The sequence below is a fragment of the Ornithorhynchus anatinus genome, chromosome 6 (assembly GCF_004115215.2).
Source record: "Ornithorhynchus anatinus isolate Pmale09 chromosome 6, mOrnAna1.pri.v4, whole genome shotgun sequence".
In the NCBI taxonomy this organism is placed as follows: domain Eukaryota; kingdom Metazoa; phylum Chordata; class Mammalia; order Monotremata; family Ornithorhynchidae; genus Ornithorhynchus; species Ornithorhynchus anatinus.
The window spans coordinates 15,889,600-15,915,135 of NC_041733.1; the positions used below are offsets into that span (position 1 = coordinate 15,889,600).

The 25,536-nt window shown below is 49.6% G+C and overlaps 1 protein-coding gene across 1 annotated transcript in view; it reads left to right on the forward strand.

Annotated features, from left to right (window-relative positions):
- Positions 1-6,398: 6,398 nt before the first annotated feature.
- Positions 6,399-25,536, forward strand: part of LOC114812806 — a 51,132-nt gene continuing 31,994 nt past the window's right edge. Inside the window, exon 1 of the mRNA XM_029067098.2 lies at positions 6,399-6,835. Within this exon, the coding sequence (XP_028922931.1) occupies positions 6,417-6,835 (419 nt within the window). The 5' untranslated portion in view covers positions 6,399-6,416. The remainder of the gene's footprint in view (positions 6,836-25,536) is intronic.

Genomic DNA, 25,536 nt, shown 5'->3' on the forward strand with positions numbered 1-25,536 from the left:
GGAGTTTCTGTTCGATGGGGAGGTGGATGGGCAACCACTGGAGGTTCTGGAGGAGTGGGGAAACATGGACTGAATGGTTTTTTAAGACAAATGAGCGGGGCAGCAGAGAGAAGTGTGGACTGGAGTGGGGAGAGACAGGGAGGTCAGAAAAGAGGCTGATAGAGTAATCAAGTATCAGTAGGAAGGAGAACAGGCAGCGAATCCCAATTTTACAGTTGAGGAAACTGAGGTACCCAGAAGTCAAGTGACTAGCCCAAGTTTGCCCAGCAAGCAAGTGGCAGAGGCGGGACTAGAACCCAGGTCCTCCGACTTTCGGGCCTGTGCTCTTTCCACTAGGCCACGTTGCTTCAGCCTACGCACCTCGGAGAAGCTGACCGGTCGAAGGAACACTGGGGGCCCCCGGCTGGGAATTGCCCTGGGCCCTGGGCCCTGATCGGTGTCTACAATTCCTGGAATTCTCATCTGACTCTAAGCCACACCATGAATTCGAATGTGAAAATAACGACCGGAGAAGGTGGCCTGTAGGAATCAGATAATGACTGAGAAACTTTCAGAGTACTGAATTCTCATTGCATCTGGGGCCTGGTTGTCTGGGTGGTCTTTCTTCATTTACCAAATCCTCTTCCGGACTTTCCCGTCACTGTAGACGGCACCATCATCCTTTCCGTCTCACGAGCCTGTAACCTTGGCGTTATCCTTGACTCTGCTCTCTCGTTCAACCCACATATTCAATCCGTCCCCAAATCCCGTCGGTCCCACCTTCACAGCATAGCTAAAATCGCCCTTTCCTCTCCATCCGAACTGCTCCCCCGTCAGTACGGTCACTCATCTATCCAGCCTAGATTACTACACCATCCTCCTTGCTGACTTCCCAACCTGCTGCCTCTCCCCACTCTAATCCGTACTTCACTCCGCTGCTTGGATCATCTTTTTATAGAAAAGATCAGGGTCTGTCACCCCCCTCCTCAAAAATCTCCAGTGGTTGCCTTTCCACCTCCACATCAAACAAAAGCTCCTCACCATTGCCTTTAAAGCTCTCCATCACCTTGTCCCCTCCTACCTTACCTCACTTCTCTCCTTCTACAACCCAGCCCGCACACTCCGCTCCTCTCCCGCTTACCATCTCACTGTGCCTCCATCTCACCTGTGCCCCTGCCAACTCTTGGCCCATGTCCTGCCTCTGGCCTGGAACTCCCTTCCCCCTCAAATCCACCAGGATATGACTCTCCCCCACTTCAAAGCCTCACTGAAGGTCCACCTCCTCCAAAAGGCCTTCCCAGACTAAGCTCCACTTTTCCTCCTCTCCCACTCCCTTCTGTGTCGCCCTGACTTGCTCCCTTTACTCTTCCCCTCTCTCCCAGCTCCACGGCCCCTGTGTAAATATCTATAACTTTATTTATTTGTATTGATGTCAGTTTATCGTATTGATGTCTGTCTCTACCTTTAGACAGTGAGCTCATTGTAGGGAGGGATTGTCAATCTTTATTGTTTTATTATACTTTCCCAAGTGTTTAGTACAGTGCTCTGTACATAGTAGGCACTTCATAAATACGATCAAATAAAGCGTGGCTCAGTGGAAAGAGCACGGGCTTTGGAGTCGGGGCTCATGAGTTCGAATCCCAGCTCTGCCACTTGTTGGCTGTGTGACTGTGGGCAAGTCACTTCACTTCTATGTGCCTCAGTTCCCTCATCTGTAAAATGGGGATTAAGAGTGTGAGCCCCACGTGGGACAACCTGATTCCCCTATGTCTACCCCAGCGCTTAGAACAGTGCTCGGCACATAGTAAGCGCTTAACAAATACCAACATTATTATTATTATTATTATTATTATTACTTTAACAACGGTGGTGTTTAAGGGCTCATCTTGTGCCAAGCACTGTGCGTGCTCTGGGGTAGATACAATAAAATCAAATCAGACCCAGCTTCCACCCCACGTGTGGCTTCACTGCCTAAGGAGGAGAGAAGATGGATTAGGAAACCGAGGCCCAGAGAAGCAAAGCGACTTGTCCAAGGTCACACAGCGGGCAAGTGGCGAAGCCGGAGTTAGAACCCAGGTCATCTGACTTACAGGCTTGTGTTCTTTCCACTATGCCACCCTGTACCTCTCTGGGAGATTATATTTTGTTCTAAAATTTACATACCTTCATAACTCTTCTGAAATCACATCTCCTATGAGTTGGGTGGGGGGTGATCTTCCCCAGTTCATATCTAATCTCCCCATCTCATATCCCCCAAATCTTACCCCTGCCCTAGCACTTACGCAAATATCTTATATACTCTATTGCCTTCTCCTAGTCTATAATTTACCTTACTGCCTGTCTCCCTTGCTTGGTTGTAAACCTCTTGAGGGCAGGGACCTAACTGAATAATTGAGTAGGAGGGAGAATGGATATTACTGCTCCCACTGTTAAAACTGTTAATCAAGTCTCTCTTGAAGAATCACTCCAGTAAGATATTCTTCATAGAAAATATGAAGAATGGAGAAGCAGCGCGGTTTAGTGGACAGAGCACGGGCCTGGGAGTCACAAGTTCACGGGTTCTAAATCCCGGCTCCGCCACATGTCTGTTGCGTGACTTTGGGCAAGTCACTTCATTTCTCTGGTCTTCAGTTACCTCATCTGTAAAGTGAGGATTTAGAGTGCGAGCCCTATGTGGGACATTGATTATGTCCAACCTAACTTGTGTCTACCCCAGTGCTTAGAACAGTGCTTGGCACATAGTAAGTGCTTAACAAGTACCATAATTATTATAGAGAAGCAGTGTGTCTGTGTGACCTTGAGCAAGTCCCTTAACGTCTCCCGATTCTTCTTAGACTGTGAGCCCCTTGTGAGATAAGGGTTGGGTTTGGATCTGATTATCCCGTATCTACCCAGTGCTTGGTACAAAGTAATCACTGAAAAAATTCTACAATTAATAATAATAATTATTACTGTGGAATTGGTTCAGTGCTTATTATATGCCAAGCACTGTACTAAGCATTACGGTGGATACAAGATCATCAGGCCCCACGTGGAGCTCACAGTTTAAGTAGGAGGGAGAACAGGTATTGAATCCCCATTTTGCAGTTGCGGGAACTGAGGCCAAGAGAAGTCAGATGACTTGCTCAAAGTCACACAGCAGACGAGTGGAGGAGCCGGGATTCGAACCCAGGTCCTCTGACTCAGCCCTGTGCTCTTTCCACTAGGCGGCCTGGCTCCTCCCGAACTAGAGGCAGTTCAGAGCCGGGGGCGGCTGGGTTGGTGTCGGGGACAGCCATGCCCGGTGGAGGGGAGGTTGGCATCAAAACCTTACGGCACATTATAAGTGCATAACAAATACCAAGATTACAGTTATAGTGGAAAGAACACGGGATGGGAAGGTGGGGGATCCAGATGCTAATTCCAACTCTGCACTGACCATGGGAAAGTCACTTAACCTCTCTCTGTCTCAGTTTCCTCAACTGTAAAAGGGGGGTAAGATATAGCTCTTTGGTTGCGAGTCCCGTGTAGAATAGGGATTGGGCCTGATCTGATTTTTTTTTTTTTTTACCTACCCCAGCGCTTAACTCGGTGGTTGGTACGTAAATAAGCACTTCATAAATACCATAATAATAAAAATATCAACAAACAACGTTGCTTGCCGAATCAGCCGTTAGGAATTACCATTTGAACCCAGGTCCCTTGACTTCCAGGCCTGTACTCTTTCCTTTAGGCCACACACTGCTTTTCAAGCAGGAATTCAGAGAAAGCAGTGTGGCCTCCTAGAAAGAGCATGGGCCTGGGAGTCAGAAAACCTGGGTTCTAATACGGGCTTTGCCACTCGCTTGCTGTGGGACCTTGGGCGGGTAATTTAGCTTCTCTAAGCCTCAGTTTCCTCAACCGTAAAACAGGGTGCGATACCAGTTCTCCCTCCTATTTAAGCTGAGAGCCTCATGTTAGACAGGGCCTGTGTCCCATTTAATTAACTTTTATCTACAACACCTAGAACGGAGCTCAACACATACCATAAAAAAAAAATAGACATTCTTGGTTTCACAGCACATTGCAAGTGAGCTTGGAGAAATCCCGTCTGGGTCTTTCAGATCATTTTAATTATTTATTCCTCACCACCACCCTGAGTGAGAGGGAGGAGTGTGCTGTCACCTTTTTCCACGTGGAGAAGATGAAGTGCAAGAATCAATCATATTTACTGAGCACTTGCCATGTGCAGAACGCTATACTAAGCAGTTGGGAGAATACGCTGTAGTAATTCCCTGCCCACAACGAGCTTACAGTCTAGAGAGGGAGAAAGACATGAATTGAAATAAACAAATTACGGTTAAGGACAAAAGTGTTGTGGGGCTGAGGTGGAGGTGAATAAAGGGAGCAAATCAAGCCGACACAGAACGGTGTGGGAGAAAAGAAGGAAGGGAAAATGAGAGTCAGCTCCAACGTACCCAGCGGCAGAGGTGGTGTGGGTCATGATCGACTGGCTGATTGATCGATTGATCTTGATGGCGGTTCAATCAAACTCTAGGGCCTGAAACCAGTCCTTCCGTTATCGTTGTTATGGTCTCTAACCATTGAAGCAGCGTGGCTTAGTGGAAAGAGCCCGGACTTGGGAGTCAGAGGATGTGGGTTCCAATCTCAGCTCTGCCACATGTCTGCTGTGTGACCTTGGGCAAGTCTCTTAACTTCTCTGTGCCTCATCTGTCAAATGATGATTAAGACTGTGAGCCCCACGTGGGACAACCTGATTACCTTGTATTTACCCCATTGCTTAGAACAGTGTTTGGCACATAGTAAGCGCTTAATGAAAACTATAATAATAACAATAGTAATAATTATCATCATCATCTAGCTGCCGATCTGCCCCTTCAACATTTTCCCTGGACTTTGCCTAGCATTAGTGTCTTCTCCAGATAATTATGTGTTCAAAATATGCTAACCTATGACATTTGGCCTTCTAAAGACCACTTTGGTCTAATTTGCCCCCAAAGCCATTTGTTTCCCATAACTAAAAGAGCCCGAGACTGGGAGTCAAGAGATTCAGGTTCTAATTCTGGCTTTGACTTGTTTTTTAATGGCATTTGTTAAACCCATACTATTTGCCAGGCACTGTTCTAAGCGCTGCGATAGAGATGAGGTAATCAGGTTGGATGTAGTCCATGTCCCACATGGGGCTTAAAGTCTAATCCCCTTTTTCCAGATGAGATAACTGAGGCCCGGAGAAGTTAAGTGACTCACCCAAGGTCACGCAGCAGACAAGTGGCGGAGCCCGGCTTCTCGACCCCTCTGGAAAGACGGTTCCTGTCTCTGGACTTCACCTCCACTCAACCTCGGAGCTCCTGGGCTCTGGCTAAGTGAGTACAGAGGAGCTCAAGGGAATTCTCCTCCCCAGCGGGGAGGGTTCTGCAAGAGATGTGAATAAAGGTTGGCTGGCTGAGAGGGGAATCGTAAATTAAAGAGTGGAAACCACCACCTCGGGTCCTTCTTTCTAAAGGTTCCTCTTTGAATCTTGTGTCCAGAAGTCAAACTACCCCTGGAAAGAAAGGAGTTGCAAGCTGTCATGGGGAGGGTTGAGAGGAACAAGGATGGTGTGGGAAGTTTTGTAATTTCCCCTGCTCCAGGTCCTTCTGAATCCCAGGCCCACATCGTCCACTAGGCCACACTGCTTCTCCGTGTGCTTGCTGGGGGACCTTGGGCAAATCACTGGAATTCTCTAGGCTTCAGTTTTCTCATCTCTAAAATGGGGATTCAATACCCGTTTCGTCTCCCAGTTAACAGTGAGCCTCCGGGTGGGACGGGGACTGTCTGACGTAATTACACTGTATCTACCCCAGTGCTTGGCACAGAGTAAGTGCTTAACAAATACCACAGTTATTATTGTTATCATTATTAGCAAAGAAAGACCACCCAAGATGCAGGGTAAATGGTTTTTAAAAGGTGAACCCACGAGACCGGTGAGACGTTGGGCTCAGAGGCTTGCTTTCTTGCCTCCCACGCCCTCCCACACCCTCCCACGCCCCCTCCAGAGCTCTCTGCCTCGGTTTCTCGATAACCCCTACTCTGAAACACCCCACGGCTGGCCTTTTCAGCCTTTTCCATTGAGCTCGAGAGATGGGGTGTTCATCAGAAACCTTTTCCATTTAACTAATCGAGGTGGGTTTCGGGGATTTTTTTAGAGGGAGAGAAACAGCACTAGGTTTTTGCACCCAATACAAGAAATGGGTTTGCCGGGGGCGTCTCGGAGCGGGGCGGGAGGAGAGGGGCCGAAATGGCACGGTCCCAGTGCCGAGAAGCCGGCCGGGGGTTCTCCAGTTAATGTCCGGGAGATTTTCTCCTGGGGAGAGCACTACGGTGAGTCACAGGTGAAATCCCGGCTCCTCTCTGCCTCTCTAGGAGCCACTCAGGGCGGGTGGCCTCTGAGCACTTCTGTCTGTCTCTCGGAGCAGCTGATGACTGAGGCCACTTCCTCCCTGAAACTCGAGGCGGTAGAAAGAGAGAAACTTCCTGGTTCTGCTCCTCAGAGAGGCGAAGACGAGAGCGTGAGAGCACTGGTGACTCATAAGGATAGACCTGGGCACGAGGAGGAGGAAAAACATTTGCTTAAATTATCATCTCTTCTCCCCTCTGCCAGTCGTGATTGGCTCCGTCCTCCCAGCCCGGCCTGCCACTTTACCAGCCGTCCGGCCTTCTGGTTCTCTCGCTCCTCTCCGGTCCTCTCAGTCCGTGCTATGGAGAGCGCTGGCTCCCTCCTGGCCCCAGGGAATCCACCTCAGCACGACAACCCCGGCTTCTCGACCCCTCTGGAAAGACGGTTCCTGTCTCCGGACTTCACCTCCTGTCAGCCCCAGATCTCCTCGACCTTGGCCAGGTGAGTACGGAGAAGCTCAAGGGAATTCTCCTTCCGCCCCGGGGAGGATTCTGGGCGAAACGTGAATACAGGTTGGCTGTCTGAGAGGGAAGTTGTTAATTATAGAGTGGAAACCTCCACCTCAGGTCCTTCTCTCTAAACGTTCCTCTCTGAATCTGGTGTCCAGAGCCCAACTCCCCCAGGGAAGAAAGGAATTACAAGTTGTCACGGGGAGGGCTGAAAGGGAACAAGGCTGGTGTGGGAGGTTTTGTAACTTCCCCTGCTCCCTCCAAAGAGAGTCAGCCCCCTTCTCCAAGCTCCCTGCCCTCGGGGAACAGTTTCCTCCCCTCTAACTTGTCCAGATGGGACTGAAGCGGCAGGAAGTTTCAAAAAGATGATTGGAAGTGGGCAGGGGGGCACATTCGGACAAGTACTTGAAGGAGGGGGGGGAAGATATTTCTCAGGGCTGTGCCTTTGCCGTCTGACCTCCGCTTGTTATGGTACGAGGGCTGTAGACAAAACAGCTGAGGGAAATGATGTGGAGAGGCCACAGGTGAGGACGATTTGGGCTGGAGGCCAAGAGGAATAGGCCGGGACAGCCAGGAGGCCAAGGGCAGACTCTTTTCCTGTGGCTCCTTCCCAAGCACAGCTGTGAGCTTTCAGAGAAAACCTGTCCCTCTTCTCCACTTCCCGTCCCCGTAACCCCATAGCTGACTGACGACGACGATGGGGACGATGACACTACTAATAATAGTAAAGATAATAATAGTGGTACTTTTTAAGTGCTCGCTATGTACTCTCACATCCTTATGCTCTTCGTGCGGTTGTCCCGGTACAACGGAGATACCCCAGACCTCTGCTTGGAGCCGAGGGGATTAATTAGAAAATGACCCATCCAGCTGGCCTCTATGAACTCTGTGAGAAGTAGCCTGGGGAAAGAACGCGGCCCGGAGACAGAGGAGCTGTGTTCTAATCCCAGCTCTGCCAATTGCTGGCGGTGTGATCTTGGGCAAGTCACTTTACTTCTCTGTATCTCAACTGTAAAATGGGGATTAAATCCTACTGCCTCCTACTTAGACTGTGTCCAACCTGATAAACTTGTATCTACCCCTGCAGGTAGAACAGCTTGAGACTTAGTAAGCACTTAACGAATACCATAAAATAAACAGAAGGAACAGAGAGTAAAAGACAAGAGGTAACAAAAGACAATTTCAAGAACCTCAGACTTGCTAGATTTCTAGGGACTCAAATCACTCAATCAGTGGTATTTATTGAGTGCTTACTATGTGCAGAATGCTGTATTAAGTGCTTGGAAGAGTGCAACAGAATTAGCAGACAAGCTCCCAGCCCATCACACCTTTATCACACCTTGGCCTTTGCCCCAAGATCCCCCAAATTCCGCTGCTACGTAACCTTATAATATAATGATCGTGGTAATTGTTAAGTGAGTGTTCTAGGCCGAGCACTGCGCTAAGTGCTGGAGTCGATACGGGAAATCAGATCAGACACAACCCTTGCACCAGATGGGGCTCGCAGTCTGAGTGGGAAGGAAGGGAATTAATCAGGACTTCACAGATGAGGAAACAGAGGTACAGAGGAGCGAAGTGACTTGCCCAAGCGTACAAAGCAGGCAAGAGACAGAGCCGAGGTTAGAATTTAGGTCTCCTGACTCCCAAGCCTAGGTTCTTTCTGTTAAGCTAAATCACTTCGCTTTCCCCCTCACAGAATCGCTAAAGAAGAGTGGGAGAAAGGAATCCAAAGCCATGGGCAAGTGGTCCGTAATGGGTTACGAGAGGGAGAGTGGAGATGCAGGGAGAGCAGGTTAGAGATGTTGGATGGTCATTCATTCCATTCAATCGTATTTATTGAGCGCTCACTGTGTGCAAAGCACTGTACTAAATGCTCGGTCCACCCGTGAATATTAGAATGGATGTCAAAGGCAGGCAGTAGTTACCCATTCATCCGAGCCTCCCCTTGCCAGTGTTGAAGACAGATTACCGGACCGAACGGACCACTGGTTTGAGGAGCTTTGTGGCCTAGTGGAAAGAGCACGGACCTGGGAGTCAGAGGACCTGGGTTCTAATCCTGACTCTGCCCCTTACCTGCTATATGATTTTGTGCTGGTCCCGTCTCTGTGCCTCAGTTTCCTTAGCTGTAAAATGGGAATTCAATGTCTGTTCTCTCTCCTACTTAAATGGTGAGCCCCATGTGGGCCAGGGATCTCTGATTATCTTGGATCAACCCCAGTGCTTAGAACAGGGCTTGGCACATCAGCACTCTATAAGTACCATAATCATGATTATTATTACCTGATAATGACATTATTCACATTCCCAAGATAAGGGGCAGGTTGGGAGTGCCCTGGGAATCAAAAGACCTGATCCCTAATCTCGACTCCTCCACTTGCCTGCTGGGTGACCGTTTAACTTCTCCGGGCCTCACTTTTTTCAGCTGTAAAATGGGGATTCAATACCTGTTCTCCCTCCACTTTAGCTGTGAGCCCCATGTGGGACAGGAATTGCATCTAATGATGATGATGATGCTAACTGTTGAGCGCTTACAATGTGCCAAGCATTTTACCAAGCACCGGGGTAGACTGGACAAAGTATTACATCTAACCCAGCACTTTGGTCATAGGAAGCACTTAATAAATACCATAATTATTATGATTCTCATTAGATTCAGCAGTGATGGAATTGGAGGGGGAATCTTAGGGCAAAGCCCGAGAGTTGAATCCCAAGAAATCTAGCAAACCTAATAATACTAATAATAATTTTGGTATTTGCTAACACTTATTCTGTGCCAGGCACTGAACCAGGGGCTGGGGTGGATATGAGCTAATTGTGTTGGACACAGTTCTTGTCCAACTGGGGCTCACAGTCTCAGTCCCCATTTTACAGATAACAGGCACAGAGAAGTGAAGTGACTTCCCCAAGGTCACACAGCAGACAAGCGGCAGAGCCGGAATTAAAACCCATGTCCTTCTAATTCCCAGGCCTGTGCTCTATCCACTAGGCCACAGTGCTTCTCTAGAGTTCCCAGATGTGTCTTCTGCTACCTGTGGCCTTTTAGCCCCTGACCCTTGCAGAACCAGAGTTTATACAGACCAGCTCCCTGGGCCATTTTCATTCAATCGTTCATTTAATTGTATTTATTGAGCATGTACTGTGTGCAAAGCACTGTACTATATGCTTCTAATTAATCCTCTGAGCTCTGAGCAGGGGTCTGTGGGGAGGGGAGGTGGCCTTTTATTCACAGCATAAGAATGTGAGGCAATTCAATCGATCATATTTACTGAGCACTGTACTAAGCGCTTGGGAGAGTACAATGTAACCATACAACAGAGTCGAAAGGCAAATTCCCTACCCGCAAGGATCTTACGGTCTGGAGGGGGGAGACAGATGTCAATATAAATAAATCAATAATGGCTGTGAACGTAAGTGCCGTGGGGCAGAGGGTGGGGTGAATAGAGGGAGCAAATTCAAGTGCAATTCTAAGTTTCCTTCATTTCTACTTGAACTGGAAACTCACCAACCTGGAATTCACTCTCTGCTGACCTCCCGAATGGAAACAAACTGTTCCCCCTTTTCCCGGGCCCCTCCCCGGGAGTCAAGTGAGTGACACGATGAGCTTTCCTCTCTCTCCCAGAGAAATCGATTAATTGAAGGCAGGAAGGGGGCTGTTTCCAGGATTCCCCTCCGCCCGACTGGTCCGTGCCATCTGTCTGTCTGTGCGGGAAGTGGATCGGTGTGTTGGGGGATGTCCAGGTGTTTTCCTCGAGTTGGGAGGCTGGGGGGAGGAAGGGGGACAGGATACAGCGTAGAGACCCAAGTGGCCATCCCAGCTCTCTTTAGTTGGAGTTAGCTGGCCAGAATGGGACAGTTCAGGTTCCTGAGGAAAAGACGGACTGTAATGAGGTTCAGAGCAGCCTTTTCTCTAAGCAGAACCAGGGGCGACGGCAAAGTTTTGGCAAAAGCCCTGTCTCTCTGGCCTCCTCCTAACAAAAGTGACATCATAGGAGTCCAAGGAGGAATTTTTGAGAGAGAGAGAGAGAGAATGTATGTGGAAAGAGAATTTCATGAATTCAATTTTAGCCGGGTTGAGCAGGCCTCGGGGTCAGTTGGCAGTAAAGGCTGACTTTAGAAGCCAACGTGGCAAGCTGGATTGCTGAGGAGGCAACAGCAGCTGTTGGCTGCTTTTGGAGGCTCTGACAAGGACATGTGTCCTATTAGATTTTGGTGCGGGGGCTGGTGGAAAGGGGCTCCTCTCCACGGTGGCACACAAGGTTGAAATCTCCCCATCGGTAAGTGTCCTTTTCCATTGTGAAGGCAACTCTGGGCCTTGGTTTGATGTGGTCTGTTGTGTACTTTGGGGACAGGTCAGTAAGTTCAACAGAAACCTTTTTTTTTTTTTGGTACGTCTATGTGAGCGAGTCCTACACCTGGGAGGATGTTGGAGTCTGGACCTAAGGGAGTTTATTTCCCCCTTCTCTCTCCCTTTTAGTTGGTTGTCAGCTCTTCGAGGAAAGGGACTTGACTATTGTTCTCTCTCATGCGCTTAGTACAGTGCCCTGAACCCAGAAAGCATTCATAAATGTTAAAGATGAATTGATGGATTCATTTGTTCATTCAATCATATTTGTTGAGCACTTACTGTGTGCGAGGCACTGTACTAAGCGCTCGGGAGAGTACAGTACAATAAACAGACATATTCCCTGACCATAATGAGCTTATAGTCTAGGGGCGGGAGACAGACATTAATATAATTAAACGAATTACAGAGGTGTACATAAGTGCTGTGGGGCTCGGAGGGAAGATTGGTATTCATTTATTCATTCAATCCTATTTATTGAGCGCTTACTCTGTGCAGAGCTCTGTACTGAGCGCTCGGGAGAGTCAATCCAACAGAGTTGCCAGACACGTTCCCTGCCCACAAGCTTAGAGTCTAGAGGGGAACCGCAGGTGAGAGTTAGACATGGTCCCTGTCCCTAGTGAGGCTCCCAATCTCAAATTTATCTTAGATAAATGTGTGCCAAGCACTGCTCTTAAGCACCGAGATAGGAGATAATCGAATGAATCGTTGTCCCGGACGCCCAGGGGGCTATCGACCTAGCTATCGTTAAAGCTCCGTGAAGGAAAGCACTCAGTCAACGTCACTGATGGATCGGCCTTCTGTGAAAACTGCCTCAAAAATCGCCCGGCTTCCCAAGGCGAAACCTCACCTTGCGGGGCTTTTCAGAGTCTCTCACTCATCGGCCCGGTATGAGGCGCCTCGTCCACGTGCGTTGAGTGGAATGGATTACCGGCTCGGCCACACCCGTGCACGTATGTGGATAGTATCTGGATCGGAGAGGTCACAAAGAACTCCTTTGTGTTCAGAGATAAGCCGCTCATGAGGAGACTGCGCATCCGACAGAAAGCCAAGAAGCATCCCGTGTCTCGCCTGCTTAGCATCAAGCGCTTAGTACAGTGCTCTGCACACAGGAAGTGCTCGATGAATAGGATTGATTGATTAGTGAAGGTGAGCCTTCCTGTGGGATCGTCTTGTCCAGGAGGCTGCATCTCATGGCATGGCATAATAATAATGATAATAATAATGGTGTGTGTTAAGCGCTTTCTACGTGTCAAGCACTGTTTTAAGGTCTGGGGTAGTTACAAGCAAATCAGGTTGGCCACAGTCCCAGTCCCACATGGGACTCACAGTCTTCATCCCCACTTTACAGATGAGCTCACTGAGGCATAGAGAAGTGAAGTGACTTGCCCAAGGTCACGCAGCAGACAAGTGGCAGAGCCGGGATTAGAACCCAGCTCCTTCGGACTCCTAGGTGGGTCTTCTATCCACTCGGTCCATGCTGATTATTTAGGCTTTGTGAACCAAAGATGTAAGGAGCTGTGTTTTAGGTGGGGTGAGTTCTTCTTTCTTTCCTCCCTCATCCTCTACTCAAATTTGCCTCTCCTGACCACCTTCTCTGCTCACTTCTCAGCCATTGCCTTCATTGGTTTGGTGTGTTTTTTTTTTTATCAGAAGGAAAAGTTAAGGGTTTTGTATGGTACCTCCCAAACCATCAGGATGGATGTCAGAGAGGGCAACCATCAAACTGCTATCCAGGCATCCTAATGGCACCGTCAGAGACAGAAATTCTCACCCCGACTCTGCCACTTGCCAGCTGGGTGACCTCGGTTTCTTCATCTGTAAAATGGAGATTCAATTCCTGTTCTCCCTCCTCCTTAGATTGTGAGCCCCTTCTGGACAGAGACCGTGCCCCACCAGCTTATCTTAGATCTATCCTAGTGCTTAGTATGCTGCTTGGCATATAGTAAGTGATTAACAGATTATTATTACTACTACTACTACTAAAATCAGATTTGACCCCCCGTGGTAGTTTTTCTATTCCTATATCCCACCACATCAGTCTTTTTTCTAATGGCATTTAAGCCAGGCAGTCAGTCTGGTATTTATGAGCGCTTACTGTGGGCAGAGCACTGTACTAAGAGCTTGGGAGAGCCTAAGATGCCTGCTCTGCCCACAGCGAGCTTACAGATGTCGAGTAAGCTCTCCGTTTATTAAATAAGCCCTCCGTAAACACGACTGAATGAATGAACGAATCTGACCCTGCAGCAGAATGGGGCCAGAACGCTTGGTCACGTGACTTGGGGGGGGGGGGCTCGTCCTCCCAAATTCCCAATACGTGAGGTCCCTCGAAGGAGCATCCCAGGGGTCGGGAGAACGTCGGACAGATTTCCTAGCTGGCAAGGCATCGCCTTCCCTGGCCCTTTCGCCAAGTGCTTGGCACAGTGTTCCTCACAGAGTAAGCCCTCGATAAATACTTCCGATTGATTGGAGTGAGTACATCAAGGCGACGTGCCAGTGAATACGAGCACGTGTCGAAGGGGTGAGGCTTCCGGTCCTGGGGACGGGCACCTCGGCTTTGAATCCCACCCCAGAGGGACACGTTCTGGGAGCAGAAGGGCCCTGAATCGAGCGGGCGTTCGGTCGTATCAGTCGTATTTGTTGAGAGCTCACTGGGTGCCGAGCACTGCATTAACAGCTAGGGAGAGTACAGTATATCTGTCAGGGCCCTGGAATCCCAGCTCCGTTCTCCTTAAGTCAAATATTCAACTTTTTCCGGAAACCGTCCACTTAGCCCTGTGTCATGAGTACCGTAGAGGAATTGCGATCCCGTCCTTTCCCGGTTTAATTACAAAACAGGGCCTTTAGTGGGAAGCCCCGACAAAAAAGAACAAAGGGGAGAAAATGAGGAAAGCCGGGGCGGCGTGTAAATGGACGGAAGGGTGGTTTCGGGACTTAACGTCTGACTGAATATTTACTTTCTCTTCTGTATAATGGGTTGCTTTCTCTGACGGTAGAATCTTTAGAGAATTGGATTAGCCAAGGTCTTCAGGCCCCCCAAAGTGGCTGGAGGACTCCAGTGTAATCCCCCTTTTCTCCAGCTCTCAAAATCACTTCCCTTCTGCTGCCTCGTCACCCCTTCTCTGGCGGAATGATGGTGACAAGGTAGCTCGGAATGACAGGTAGGAAAGTCCCTTAATTGACTTGCGTCCGAACCAGTTACATACCAGCGATAGGCTCTTTGATCCTCTGCTTCCCTCCCTCCTGCACTAAAGACGTCTTCATAAAGTCCAGTTTAAACCGGCAGCAGCCCGGTGGTAACGATTATTAGGCCCGTGGAAAAAGTGAGGGAAGAAAGAATGGGAGGCCGCATGGCCTAGTGGATAGAGCAGAGGTCCGGGAGCCAGAGGGACCTGGGTTCTAATCCTGACTCTGCCACTCGTCTGCTGTGTGACCTCGGGCAAATCACTTCACTTCTCTGCGCCTCAGTTCCCTCATCTGTAAAATGGGGATTAAGACGGTGAGCCCCACGTGGGACAGGGACTGTGTCCAACCTGATTCGCCTGTGTCTAGAACGGTGCTTGACACATAGTAGGTGCTTAACAAATACCGTCATTATTTGTTATTATTACTGTTCATGAATATCCCATTAGCCTCCCCGCTCTCTGGGGAATTTTTCAGAACATTGCTCAGAGTGGGGGTGTCTCCTCATTTGCAACCACACGAACGCCCTCTGTTCTCTGTCAGTGGTGACCCGTCCCAGGACTCGATTTGGGGGCGCGGTCCCCTACTTCGAACTCAGGTCTCAGCTGAGACACACTGCTGACTCTGTCCCTGAAAGCTGGCTCGTCACAACTACCGGTTCTATACCTAGACCCTGTCTCACCACATTTATGAGACGCAGCATGGCGTAGTGGCTAGAGCACGGGCCTGGGGCTCAGAAGGTCATGGGTTCTAATCCCAGCTCCACCACTCATAATAACGTTGGTATTTGTATAAGCGCTTACTACGTGCGGAGCGCCGTTCTAAGCGCTGGGGGAGATACAGGGAATTCAGGTTGTCCCACGTGAGGCTCACAGTTAATCCCCATTTTACAGATGAGGTCAGTGAAGCACAGAGAAGTGAAGTGACTTGCCCACAGTCACACATCTGACAAGTGGCAGGGCCGGGATTCGAACCCATGACCTCTGACTCCAAAGCCCGTGCTCTTTCCGCTGAGCCACGCTGCTTCTCTCCGCTGTGTGACCTTGGGCAGGGCACTTCGCTTCTCCGAGCCTCAGTTATCTCATCTGTAAAATGCGGGTTGAGACTGTGAGCCCCATGTGGGACAGGGACTGTGTCCAATGCGATGGCTTGTATCCACCCCGGCTCTTAGTGCACTTTAAAAATACTATTATTAATATTATTATTAATAATAACAACTACTAAATTGAATGCGATGTTGGTCCGGCCAGGAAATCTTCCCCAGGCATCACAAGGTGTTTGGCGGTCTGCCCCAGGGCTCTAGGAAAAACGTGTGAGAGAGAAAGATAGGAGGAAAGGGAGAAGAGGAGACGGAGATGAAGACAAGGAGATAGAGAGATCAATCGATCCGTTGCATTTACTGAGCACTTACTACGCGCAGGGCACTGTCCTAAGCGTCTGGAGAGTATAATACAACAGAACCGGCGGGCTCGTTTCCTCCCAGTCTAGAGGGGGAGACGGCCGAATAAACAATTTGCAACACAATTTAAAGATGTGTACATAAGTGCTTTGGGGTCGAGGCTGGAAATATCAAACACCCAAAAGTCACAGATAATAATAATCATAATAATGATGGTATTTGTTACACGCTTACTATGTGCCAAGCACTGTTTTAAGCACCGGGGTAGACACGAGGTAATCAGGTTGTCCCACGTGGGGCTCACGGTCTTAATCCCCATTTGACAGATGGAGTAACTGAGGCACAGAGAAGTGACTTATCCAAGGTCACCCAGCGGACGAGTGGTGGAACCAGGATCAGGACCCTGGTCGAGAAGCAGCGTGGCTTAGTGGAAAGAGGCCGGGCTTGGGAGTCAGAGGATGTGGGTTCTAATCCCGGCTCTGCCACTCGTCTGCTGTGTGACCTCGGGTGAGTCACTTCACTTCTCTGTGCCCCGGTGACCTCATCTGTCAAATGGGGATGAAGACCGTGAGCCCCACGTGGGACAACCTGATTACCTCGTATCTATCCCAGCGCTTAGAACAGTGCTTGGCACGCTGTAAGCGCTGAACAAATACCATCATTCGTTCAGGCACTCCGGATCCTTCTGACTCCCAGGCCCGTGCTCTTTCCACCGAGCCACGCTGCTTCTCTCCGCTGTGTGACCTTGGGCAGGGCACTTCGCCTCTCCGAGCCTCAGTTATCTCATCTGTAAAATGCGGGTTGAGACTGTGAGCCCCATGTGGGACAAGGGACTGGATCCAATGCGATGGCTTGTATCCACCCCGGCTCTTAGTGCACTTTGCAAATACTACTCTTAGTATTATTATTAATAATAATAGCTACTAAATTGAATGCGATGATGGTCCGGCCAGGAAATCTTCCCTAGGCATCACAAGGTGTTTGGCGGTCTGCCCCAGGGCTCTAGGAAAAACGTGTGAGAGAGAAAGATAGGAGGAAAGGGAGAAGAGGCCTACCTATTAGGCCGCGCTGCTTATTTACATTCTAGCCACAGCGATCCGCCCGGCGTTGTAGCACGGAAGGGCCTCAGACGATCGAACTGCGGACGGAGCAGGTTCGGAAGTCCGGGTGGGAACTGGGCTGGGCGGGGAGTCACACCACAGAGGGACTCCTGGCCTCCCCCCAAACTCCCTCCACCCCAACATGCAAATCCCCCAGCCACTGCGGTCAGACAGGGTGCCCAGCGCCAGATTCAACCGTTTCCACTCCCGTCTCCGGTTACCATCGGTTTCTCAAAAGTGAAGTATTAGTCAGATGTCAACAATTCAGGTAGCTGGAGGGCAAGTAAAAGGAGAAACTATCGACTGACCCGAACAGCAACTGGGGTCTGAAGGGGGAAAATCCGGGGGCAATTCTAGTTTTGTTTTCTGTTTTTTTCTCAAAAAGCCCTGCCGTCTACCTACACGAGGATTTTGAAAAAGAAAAGAATCAAAAAAAAAAATCACCCTCTTTGCCCTCCACACAGGCTCAGTGTGTTCCCGCTGGCCTCGGTAACGGCAGGAGCGATATTGTCGGTAGTAGACGTAGGAGTAATAATAATAATAAAAACTGGGGTGTCTGTTAAGGGCTTCCTATGTGCCGGGCACCGAACTAAGCGCTGGGGCGGATACGAGCAAATCGGGTTGGACGCAGCCCACGTCCCACATGGGGCTCAAACAGCATGGCCTAGTGGCAGGAGCCCGGGCTTGGGAGTCAGAAGTCACGGGTTCTAATCCCGGCTCCGCCACTTGTCTGCTGTGTGACCTTGGGCAAGTCACTTCACTTCTCTGGGCCTCAGTTCCCTCACCTGTCAAATGGGGATGAAGACTGCGAGCCCCGTGTGGAACAGGGACTGTGATCAACCTGATTACCTTGTATCTACTCCAGTGCTTAGAACGGTGCTTGGCACATAGTAAGTGCTTAACAGATGTAATCATTTATTATTATTATAGTAATAATCCCCATTTTAAGTAACTGAGGCCCAGAGAAGTGACTTGTCCTTGTCCCTCAGCAGGGCTCACAATCTAAGCTCCAGAAAATCCCTAACGCCAGGGCTGGCTGGAACTCTGAGAGATCATTTAGTCCGTAATAATAATAACTGTGGTATTTGTTAAGCACTTACTATGTTCCAGGCACTGTACTAAGGGCTGGAGTAGATATAAGGTAATCGGATTGGATACAGACCCTGCCCCGCAGAGGGCTCACAGTCTTAATCCCCATTTTACAGACGAGGTAACAGAGGCACCCGAGAAGCAAAGTGACTTGCCCAAGGTCACACAGCTGACAAGTGTCGGAGCCCACTTGAAAACACTGGGGTGATCCAAGCCATCAGGCCCCTAAGGAAAATCATTTTCAATAAAGTTGGCGGAAAACGCCCTTCCCGTGGAAGTTATGGTTTCACAGATAAATTCAAGAAATAATGACACTTTTCAAGCGCTGACTATATTCGGGGCCCCGGGGTAGATATCAGGTTATGAGATCAGACCCGGTCCCCTGTCAATCAGTCAATAGATCAATTGTATTTATTGAGCACTTACTACGTGCAGAGCACTGTACTTGGGAGAATCCGACGGGGCTGGTAGGCAAAAATCTCTGCCCACAAGGAGCTTTCAGTCCGACGGGGAGGCCGACGTCAATAAAAATAAACAGTTTAAGGATATAGACAGGAGCTCTGTGGGGCTGGAAGTCGGGGATGAATAAAGGGAACAGGTCAGGACGACTGCAGAAGGGAGTGGGAGCTGAGGAACGGTGGGGCTTAATCTGGGAAGGCCTCTTGGAGGAGGTGGGCCTTCGGTTAGGCTTTGAAGCCGGGGAGGGCGATCTTCTCTCGGATCTGAGGCCAGAGGCAGGACGAGGGCGAGAGGTCGGTGGCGAGATAGACGAGATCGAGGTACCGTGACTAGGTTGGCATTAGAGGAACGAAGAGTGCGGTAGCCTCACTAATGATAATAATGATGATGTTGGTATTTGTTGAGCGCTTACTACGTGCAGAGCACTGTTCTAAGCGCCGGGGGAGATACAGAGTAATCGGGTTGTCCCTCGTGAGGCTCACAGTTAATCCCCATTTTACAGATGAGGGAACGGAGGCACAGAGAAGTTAAGTGACTTGCCCACAGTCACACAGCTGACGAGTGGCAGAGCTGGAATTCGAACCCACGACCTCATTTTACAAGTGAAGAAACTGAGTCCCAGAAAAAAAAAATGGTATTTGTTAAGCGCTTACTATGTGCAAAGCACTGTTCTAAGCGCTGGGGGATACAAGGGGATCAGGTTGTCCCACGTGGGGCTCACAGTTTTAATCCCCATTTGACAGATGAGGTAACTGAGGCACAGAGAAGTGAAGTGACTTGCCCAAAGTCACACAGCTGGCAAGCGGCGGAGCCGGGATTCGAACCCATGAACTGATTCCCAAGCCCGGGCTCGTTCCACTGTGCCACGCTGCTTCTCCATTTTAAAAGGACAATTCCTTTAAAAGGAAAAAAAGGACAATTCCAGTTTACTTTCCCCCACTCTAGGCTGCAAGCTTCTCGTGGGCAAGGAACGTGCCTACCAACTCTGTGGTATTGTACTTTCCCAATCGCTCAGCACAGTGCTCTGCGCACAGTGAACACCATTGATGGATTATTAAGAGAGCCCAGCAAGCAGGAAGGGAGAGAGTGAATTTTGTGACAAAGATAGAAATAAAACCCATCCACTGCAGCTCTAGTTTCACTGAGATCTTTCTTAGCAGCAGGGTCCGTCCCTCAGGGTCACAATGCTGCTCTTTGCCTGGGCAGCGACAGTGATGGGAAGGAGATAAAAATCGTATTTATTCAGCACTTACTTTGTTCTAAGCACTTGGGAAAGTCCAAAACAACCCTAAACAGCGACATTCCCTGCCCGCGACGAGTTTACAGTCTAAAGGTGGGGGAGACAGACATCGATAGAGATAAATAAAATGACAGATATATACATAAGCGCTGTGGGCTGGGAGGCGGGAGAAGAGCAAAGGGAGCGAGTCAGGCACTGTACTAAGCGCTGCGGCAGATTGGCGATCACCAGGTTGGACACAGTTTCTGTCCCACATGGGGTTCACAGTCCTAATCCCCACTTTCCAGATGAGCTGAAGAAGCACAGAGAAGTGAAGTGCCTTGCCTGGTCACACAGCAGAGGAGTGACAGAGCCAGGATTAGAACCCAGGCCCTTCTGACTCCCAGGCCCGTGTTCTATCCACTAGGCCACGTCGCTTCTCTTTCTTAGCGGCAGTCGACCCTCAGTGTGACAGTGCTGCTCTCTGCCTGGGCAGCGACGGTAATGGGAACGAGATAAAAATAAAAGTTATCCGTGGCGGCCCCCGTTACGTTTAAATATGACAGACAATGGCGGAACTGGGATTTGACTCCCAGGCCCAGGCTCTCTCCCCTAGAAGCACCGCGGCTTAGTGGAAAGAGCCCGGGCTTGGCAGTCAGAGGTTCGAATCCCGGTTCTGCCACTTTTCTGCTGTGTGACTTGGGCCAATCACTTCACTTCTCTGTGCCTCAGGTACCTCATCTGTAAAATGGAGACTAAAAGCGGGAGTCCCACGTGGGACAAGCTGATTACCCTCTATCTACCCCAGTGCTTAGAACAGTGCTTGGCAAATGCGTGGCTCAGTGGAAAGAGCCTGGGCTTGGGAGTCAGAGGGCAGGGGTTCGAATCCCGACTCCAGCACTTGTCTGCTGTGTGACCTTGGGCAAGTCACTTAACTTCTCTGTGCCTCAGTTATCGCATCTGTAAAAATGGGGATTAAAAAATGTGAGCCCCACGTGGGACAACCTGATGACCCTGTATCTACCCCAGCGCTTAGAACAGTGCTCTGCACGTAGTAAGGGCCAAATACCATAATAATAATAATTATTATTAAATAGTAAGCACTTAGCAAATATCGTAATCATCATAATAATTATTATTGTTATTATTAGAGCTCCCTCTAAACTGTAAGCTCACTGTGGGCAGGGAATGTGTCTATTATCATATTGTACTCTCCCAAGTACTTAGTGCAGTGCTCTGCACACAGTAAGCGCTCAATATATATGGTTAATGAATGAACTGAACGAACTAAGCCATGCTGTTTCTCTTTCTTAACAGCGGTGGCTGGCTGCCCCTTAGGCTGTTAGCGCTCAATAAATAGGATCGAATGAATGAACAGTGCCTCTCTTTCCCGGGCAGCGACATGACGTTCGATTATACGCTCGTCTCCTTCTCATCCGCTGCTATCCCCGGGATTATCCAGGCAGGACGGACGGGGGGGGGGGGGGCGCAGTGCTCTGCACACAGTAAGCGCTCCATAAATCCGGTTGAACGAATGAATGAATCAGCTCACGACAATCGAATTCCCTCTCTCCCAGCTGCCATCTCCGAAGGAGAGTCCCACCCAACATTAAGTCAGTCGGTCATTTTTATTGAGCGCTTACTGTGTGCAGAGCACTGTACTGAGCACTTGGGAGAGGACGACAGTAGAACAATATAACAGAGACAGTCCCAGTCCACCACAAACAACGGTCTAGAGGGGGAGAGAGCCATCAATAGAAATACTTTAGCAAGGTGACCCTCGCCTCAGAAAATGTCAATTAGATCGTCAGTTAAACGTTTCAACACACAACGCTCGTTCCCACCCACTCTGAGGGCACACCTGCCGGTCACTAGGAATGTGCGTGCGGAGCGATGAAGAGTAATGATGGCGTTTGGTAAGTACCTACCCGGTGGCAAACATTGTTCTAAGAGCTGGGGTAGACGTAAGCTAATCAGGGTTCCTCTGTTTAGACCCTCAGCCCCTCGTCATTTCCTCTACTTTGTCCTTCCTGTTCCTTAAAAAACCTCCTCTGGGAATGTTCGAGGGCACAGGTGGGAAAGTTCCCCCTTTCACCCAACCCAGAATCTTTCCAACTTTAGAGGAGCCTGACACATCCGTCTTCTCAGGGCTAACAGTATAATAGTAAGTACTGATTATTATTATTATTAATATTTGCTGCGGGGCGACTTTGGACCCAGCACTGTATGAGGCCTTCGGGAATATACCAAAAGATGTGAATTGAGAACAGTGCCTTCCCTGTAAGCGACTTAAAATCTCGGAGGGAATTCTTGCGCAGAAAAAGAACGAACTTGGAAACATCAGAACTATCCTTTTCCCCTTCTCAGTCCCCAGTCCGGAAAAAGCTAAGCTCTTCATTAACCAAGAAAAAGCTAATAAAACCGATGTTTTATTTATAAAGTCTCCGGCCACTGCAGTGGTGGGCAGAGCTTGAGCACTGCAGTGATAAGTGGACCGTGGGCACTGCAAACTCCCAGTGCTTTCAGCATTTATTGAGCACCTACTAGAATACATGGAGTTTGGAGTTTGTGGATAAAATCTTTGGGGAACGTAGAAGAGACGTAAAAGATGTGATCCCTCCCATCAAGTCCTCTAGACCGTGAGCTCGCTTGGGCAGGGAACGTTTCTGTTAAATTTTCTACCGTACTCTCCCAAGTGCTTAGTACAGTGCTCTGCACACGGTGAGTGCTCGATAAATTTGATTGACTGATCGAGGATCTTTCATTCTAATGGGGAAGACATTCACAGATTGACCAATCTTCCAGATTCAGAGCCAGAGAATAAATGTAAATGAAAGCTATCAGGGAATAAATAGAGAAACGCAGGCCTGGGAGGGGGAGTCACCAGGAAATGCTTCTCCCAGGTGGTGCCATTTTAGGAGGGCTTTGAAAAGGGCAGGGATATGGTGTGCCTTGGTTCAGAGAGGAGAGCGCTCTCCCTGTGTGGGCAATGTGAAAAGCGTGGGCAGTGTGTCGGAGAAGACAGGAGGGAAGCAGCATGGCCTAGCAGAAAGAGCCTAGGCCTGGGAGTCAGAGGACCTGGGTTCCAATCCCCGCTCTGCCACTATTCATTCATTCAATCGTACTTATTGAGCACTTACTGTGTGCAGAGCACTGTACTAAGTACTGGGGAAGTACAATTCAGCAACAAATAGAGATAATCCCCACCCACAAAGGGTTCACAGTCTAGAAGGGGGGAGACAGACATCAAAACAAATAAACAGGCATCAGCAGCATCATTATAAATAAATGACACAATCCATGTTACGTCGAACGGCTTGAAAGGGGGGGACACTTTGGGCTCTCCTAATTAAAGCAGAGTTTCCCCACCTACCCCCGGCCTCTCTGCCTCTAAAGATCTCTGAAGCAGAGCCATGGGCTGAAATCACTGAAACACTCCTAGTTCTAGCGATGAGTTAACACCATTAACCTTTAGCCCGTGGGAGGAGTGAAGTTGGCTGTTCTCTGTTTATTTTGGTATTTGTTCAGCATTTACTATGTGCCAGGCAACATATTAAGCTCTGGGGTAGATACAAGTTAATCAGGTCGGACACGGTTCCCAACCCATATAGCGCTCACGGTCTTCATCCCTGTTGTATTTATGAGGTAACTGAGGCCCAGAGAAATTAAGCGACTCGCCCAAGGTCACACAGCAGGCAAGTGGCGGAGCCGGGATGGAGCGGTCAGTGGGAGCAGGGCCCTGAATTAAAAGCTCGGGGAGGAGGTAGGGCAAGCAGCGGGAGGTGGTATTGAGGCGGCTGGTCTGTAGCGGTTCAGACCGAAGGGAAGGAGAGGATTGGGGAGTTCAGCCTTGGGAAGGCTGCGTTAGCCTCTGACTCAGCCCCTTCTAATAACTCCCCGTGGGCAAAGAGTTGGAGAAGGAGCATGGCCTGGTGGAAAAAGCACACCGGCCTGGGAATCAGGGGACCTCCGTTCTAATCCCGGCTCTGCCACTTGTCTGCTCTGTGACCTTGAGCAAGTCACTTCACTTCTCCGTTGCCTCGTCTGTAAAACGGGGATGAAGCCCCCCGTGGGACAGGGACTGTGTCCAACCTGATTAGCTTTTATCTAGCCCAGCACTTCAGTGCCGTGCCTGGCACATAGTAAGCGCTTAACAAATAATCAGTGGTATTTGTCAAGTGCTTAGTAATGGGCAGACCACTGTACTAAGCGCTCGGGAGAGTCCAAATACGTCAGAATCAGCAGGCACGTTCCGGGCCCATCGGGATTTATCCCTCGTGAGTCCCCTTGTCTTCAAGGACCGTGGGCAGACTGGTCAGGAATCCCGAGGAGCGGAGGAGTTAAGTGGTTTGCCCAAGGTCTCAGAGCAAACTAGTGGAAGAGCTCAGTTTCTAGCCAGCTGCATATCGCCCGCCTCTGACTTCCAATAAACCCATTGTGGGGAAGAGTCTGTAACTCTGTTTTATTGTTTTATCGTAAGAATAATATTCTAGACAGTGAGCTCGTTGTGGGCAGGGAATATCACTGTCTATTGTTGTACTGTACTTTCCCAAGCGCTTAGTACAGTGCTCTGCACAGAGTAAGTGTTCATTAAATACGATTGAATGAATAATGATGATGAGAATAACTGTGGTATTTGTTAAGCGCTTACTAAGTGCCAGGCAGTGTACTAAGCGCTGAGGTGGGTACAAGCAAGTTGGGTTGGACAGAGTCCCTGTCCCACATGGGGCTCCGAGTCTTAATCCCCATTTTACTCTCCCAAGCATTTAGTACAGTGCTCTGCACACGGTGAGTGCTCAGTAGGTAGGATTGACTAGCTCCTCAGGCCTGAAAAACAATGCCACGGCAGGGTTTCCTCCTTGACCGAGGCTCTCGGTGAGTGAAATACATTCCGTAGCGCTTACTGTGTGCAAAGCCCTAAACTAAGCACTTGAGAGAGTACAATATAGCAATAAACAGACACGTTGGACACTCGGGACCCTCCGGAGGTACCACCTCACGGGGAGAGGATGACATCTTCCCCGAGAGCCGTCCACACTCGATCCTCGCTCGGGTTCCCCAGGGCTGGGCCTCAACTTTCAGATCCCACTGGACTTCCTCTTCCCCTCCCCCCCTCCTTCCTTCCTGGTGGAAATTACCAAGGAAAGCCCGGCCAGATGGTTCCTTCTCCTTTCAGAACCGTCCCCCCAGCTGGGGAAGTGCCCGCATGGGCTTGGGGGGTCCCGATCCAGGGGCTGAGGTCAGCCCTTCTTCGCAGAGCACGAGGCCCCGGGGCGGGCTGCTCTTGGGGGAAACAGAGGCAGTGAAGCATCGAAGCGGTTTGGCTCCCAGATCAGCCCGAGTAGTCTCTCGCTGCCAGCGATGAGCTTTCTGTGGAACCGAACCCAGGGAAAGGTCTGATTGTTCCCCAATTCCCAGAGCAATCTGTGGGAACGGGAATGACTAATCCTGTTCCACAGCTTTTCCTAAAACCCCTCAGGGAGTCCAGAGGAACTGGTTTCCCCTTCCCTCTGTTGTGGCACATTCCAAGACCCTGAGAGGAGGATGAGAAAGCCAGGTGGGAGCCCACCAGGGCCAGGAGTGGGGAGGAGAGGGATCTCCCCCATCGTAATTGGGCTGATGTGCTCCAAGAGCCCCATGGAGGAGGCCAAACTTAAAATTCATTTCCTCCCCTCCCCACGCGATCACCCCATTCCCTCCCCCGCTTTGCTGAATGGAAACCCCTGGGCTGGGCCCAGCCAGACTAGTAATAATAATAACTATGGTATTTGTTAAGCCCTTATTATGTGCCAAGTGCTGTTCTAAGCGCCAGTAAGAGCGGCCATTGGCCCGGCTTTCAATCATTCAATCAATGGATCGTATCGATCAAACGTTTACCGTGTTCAGAGCACTGTACTAAGCG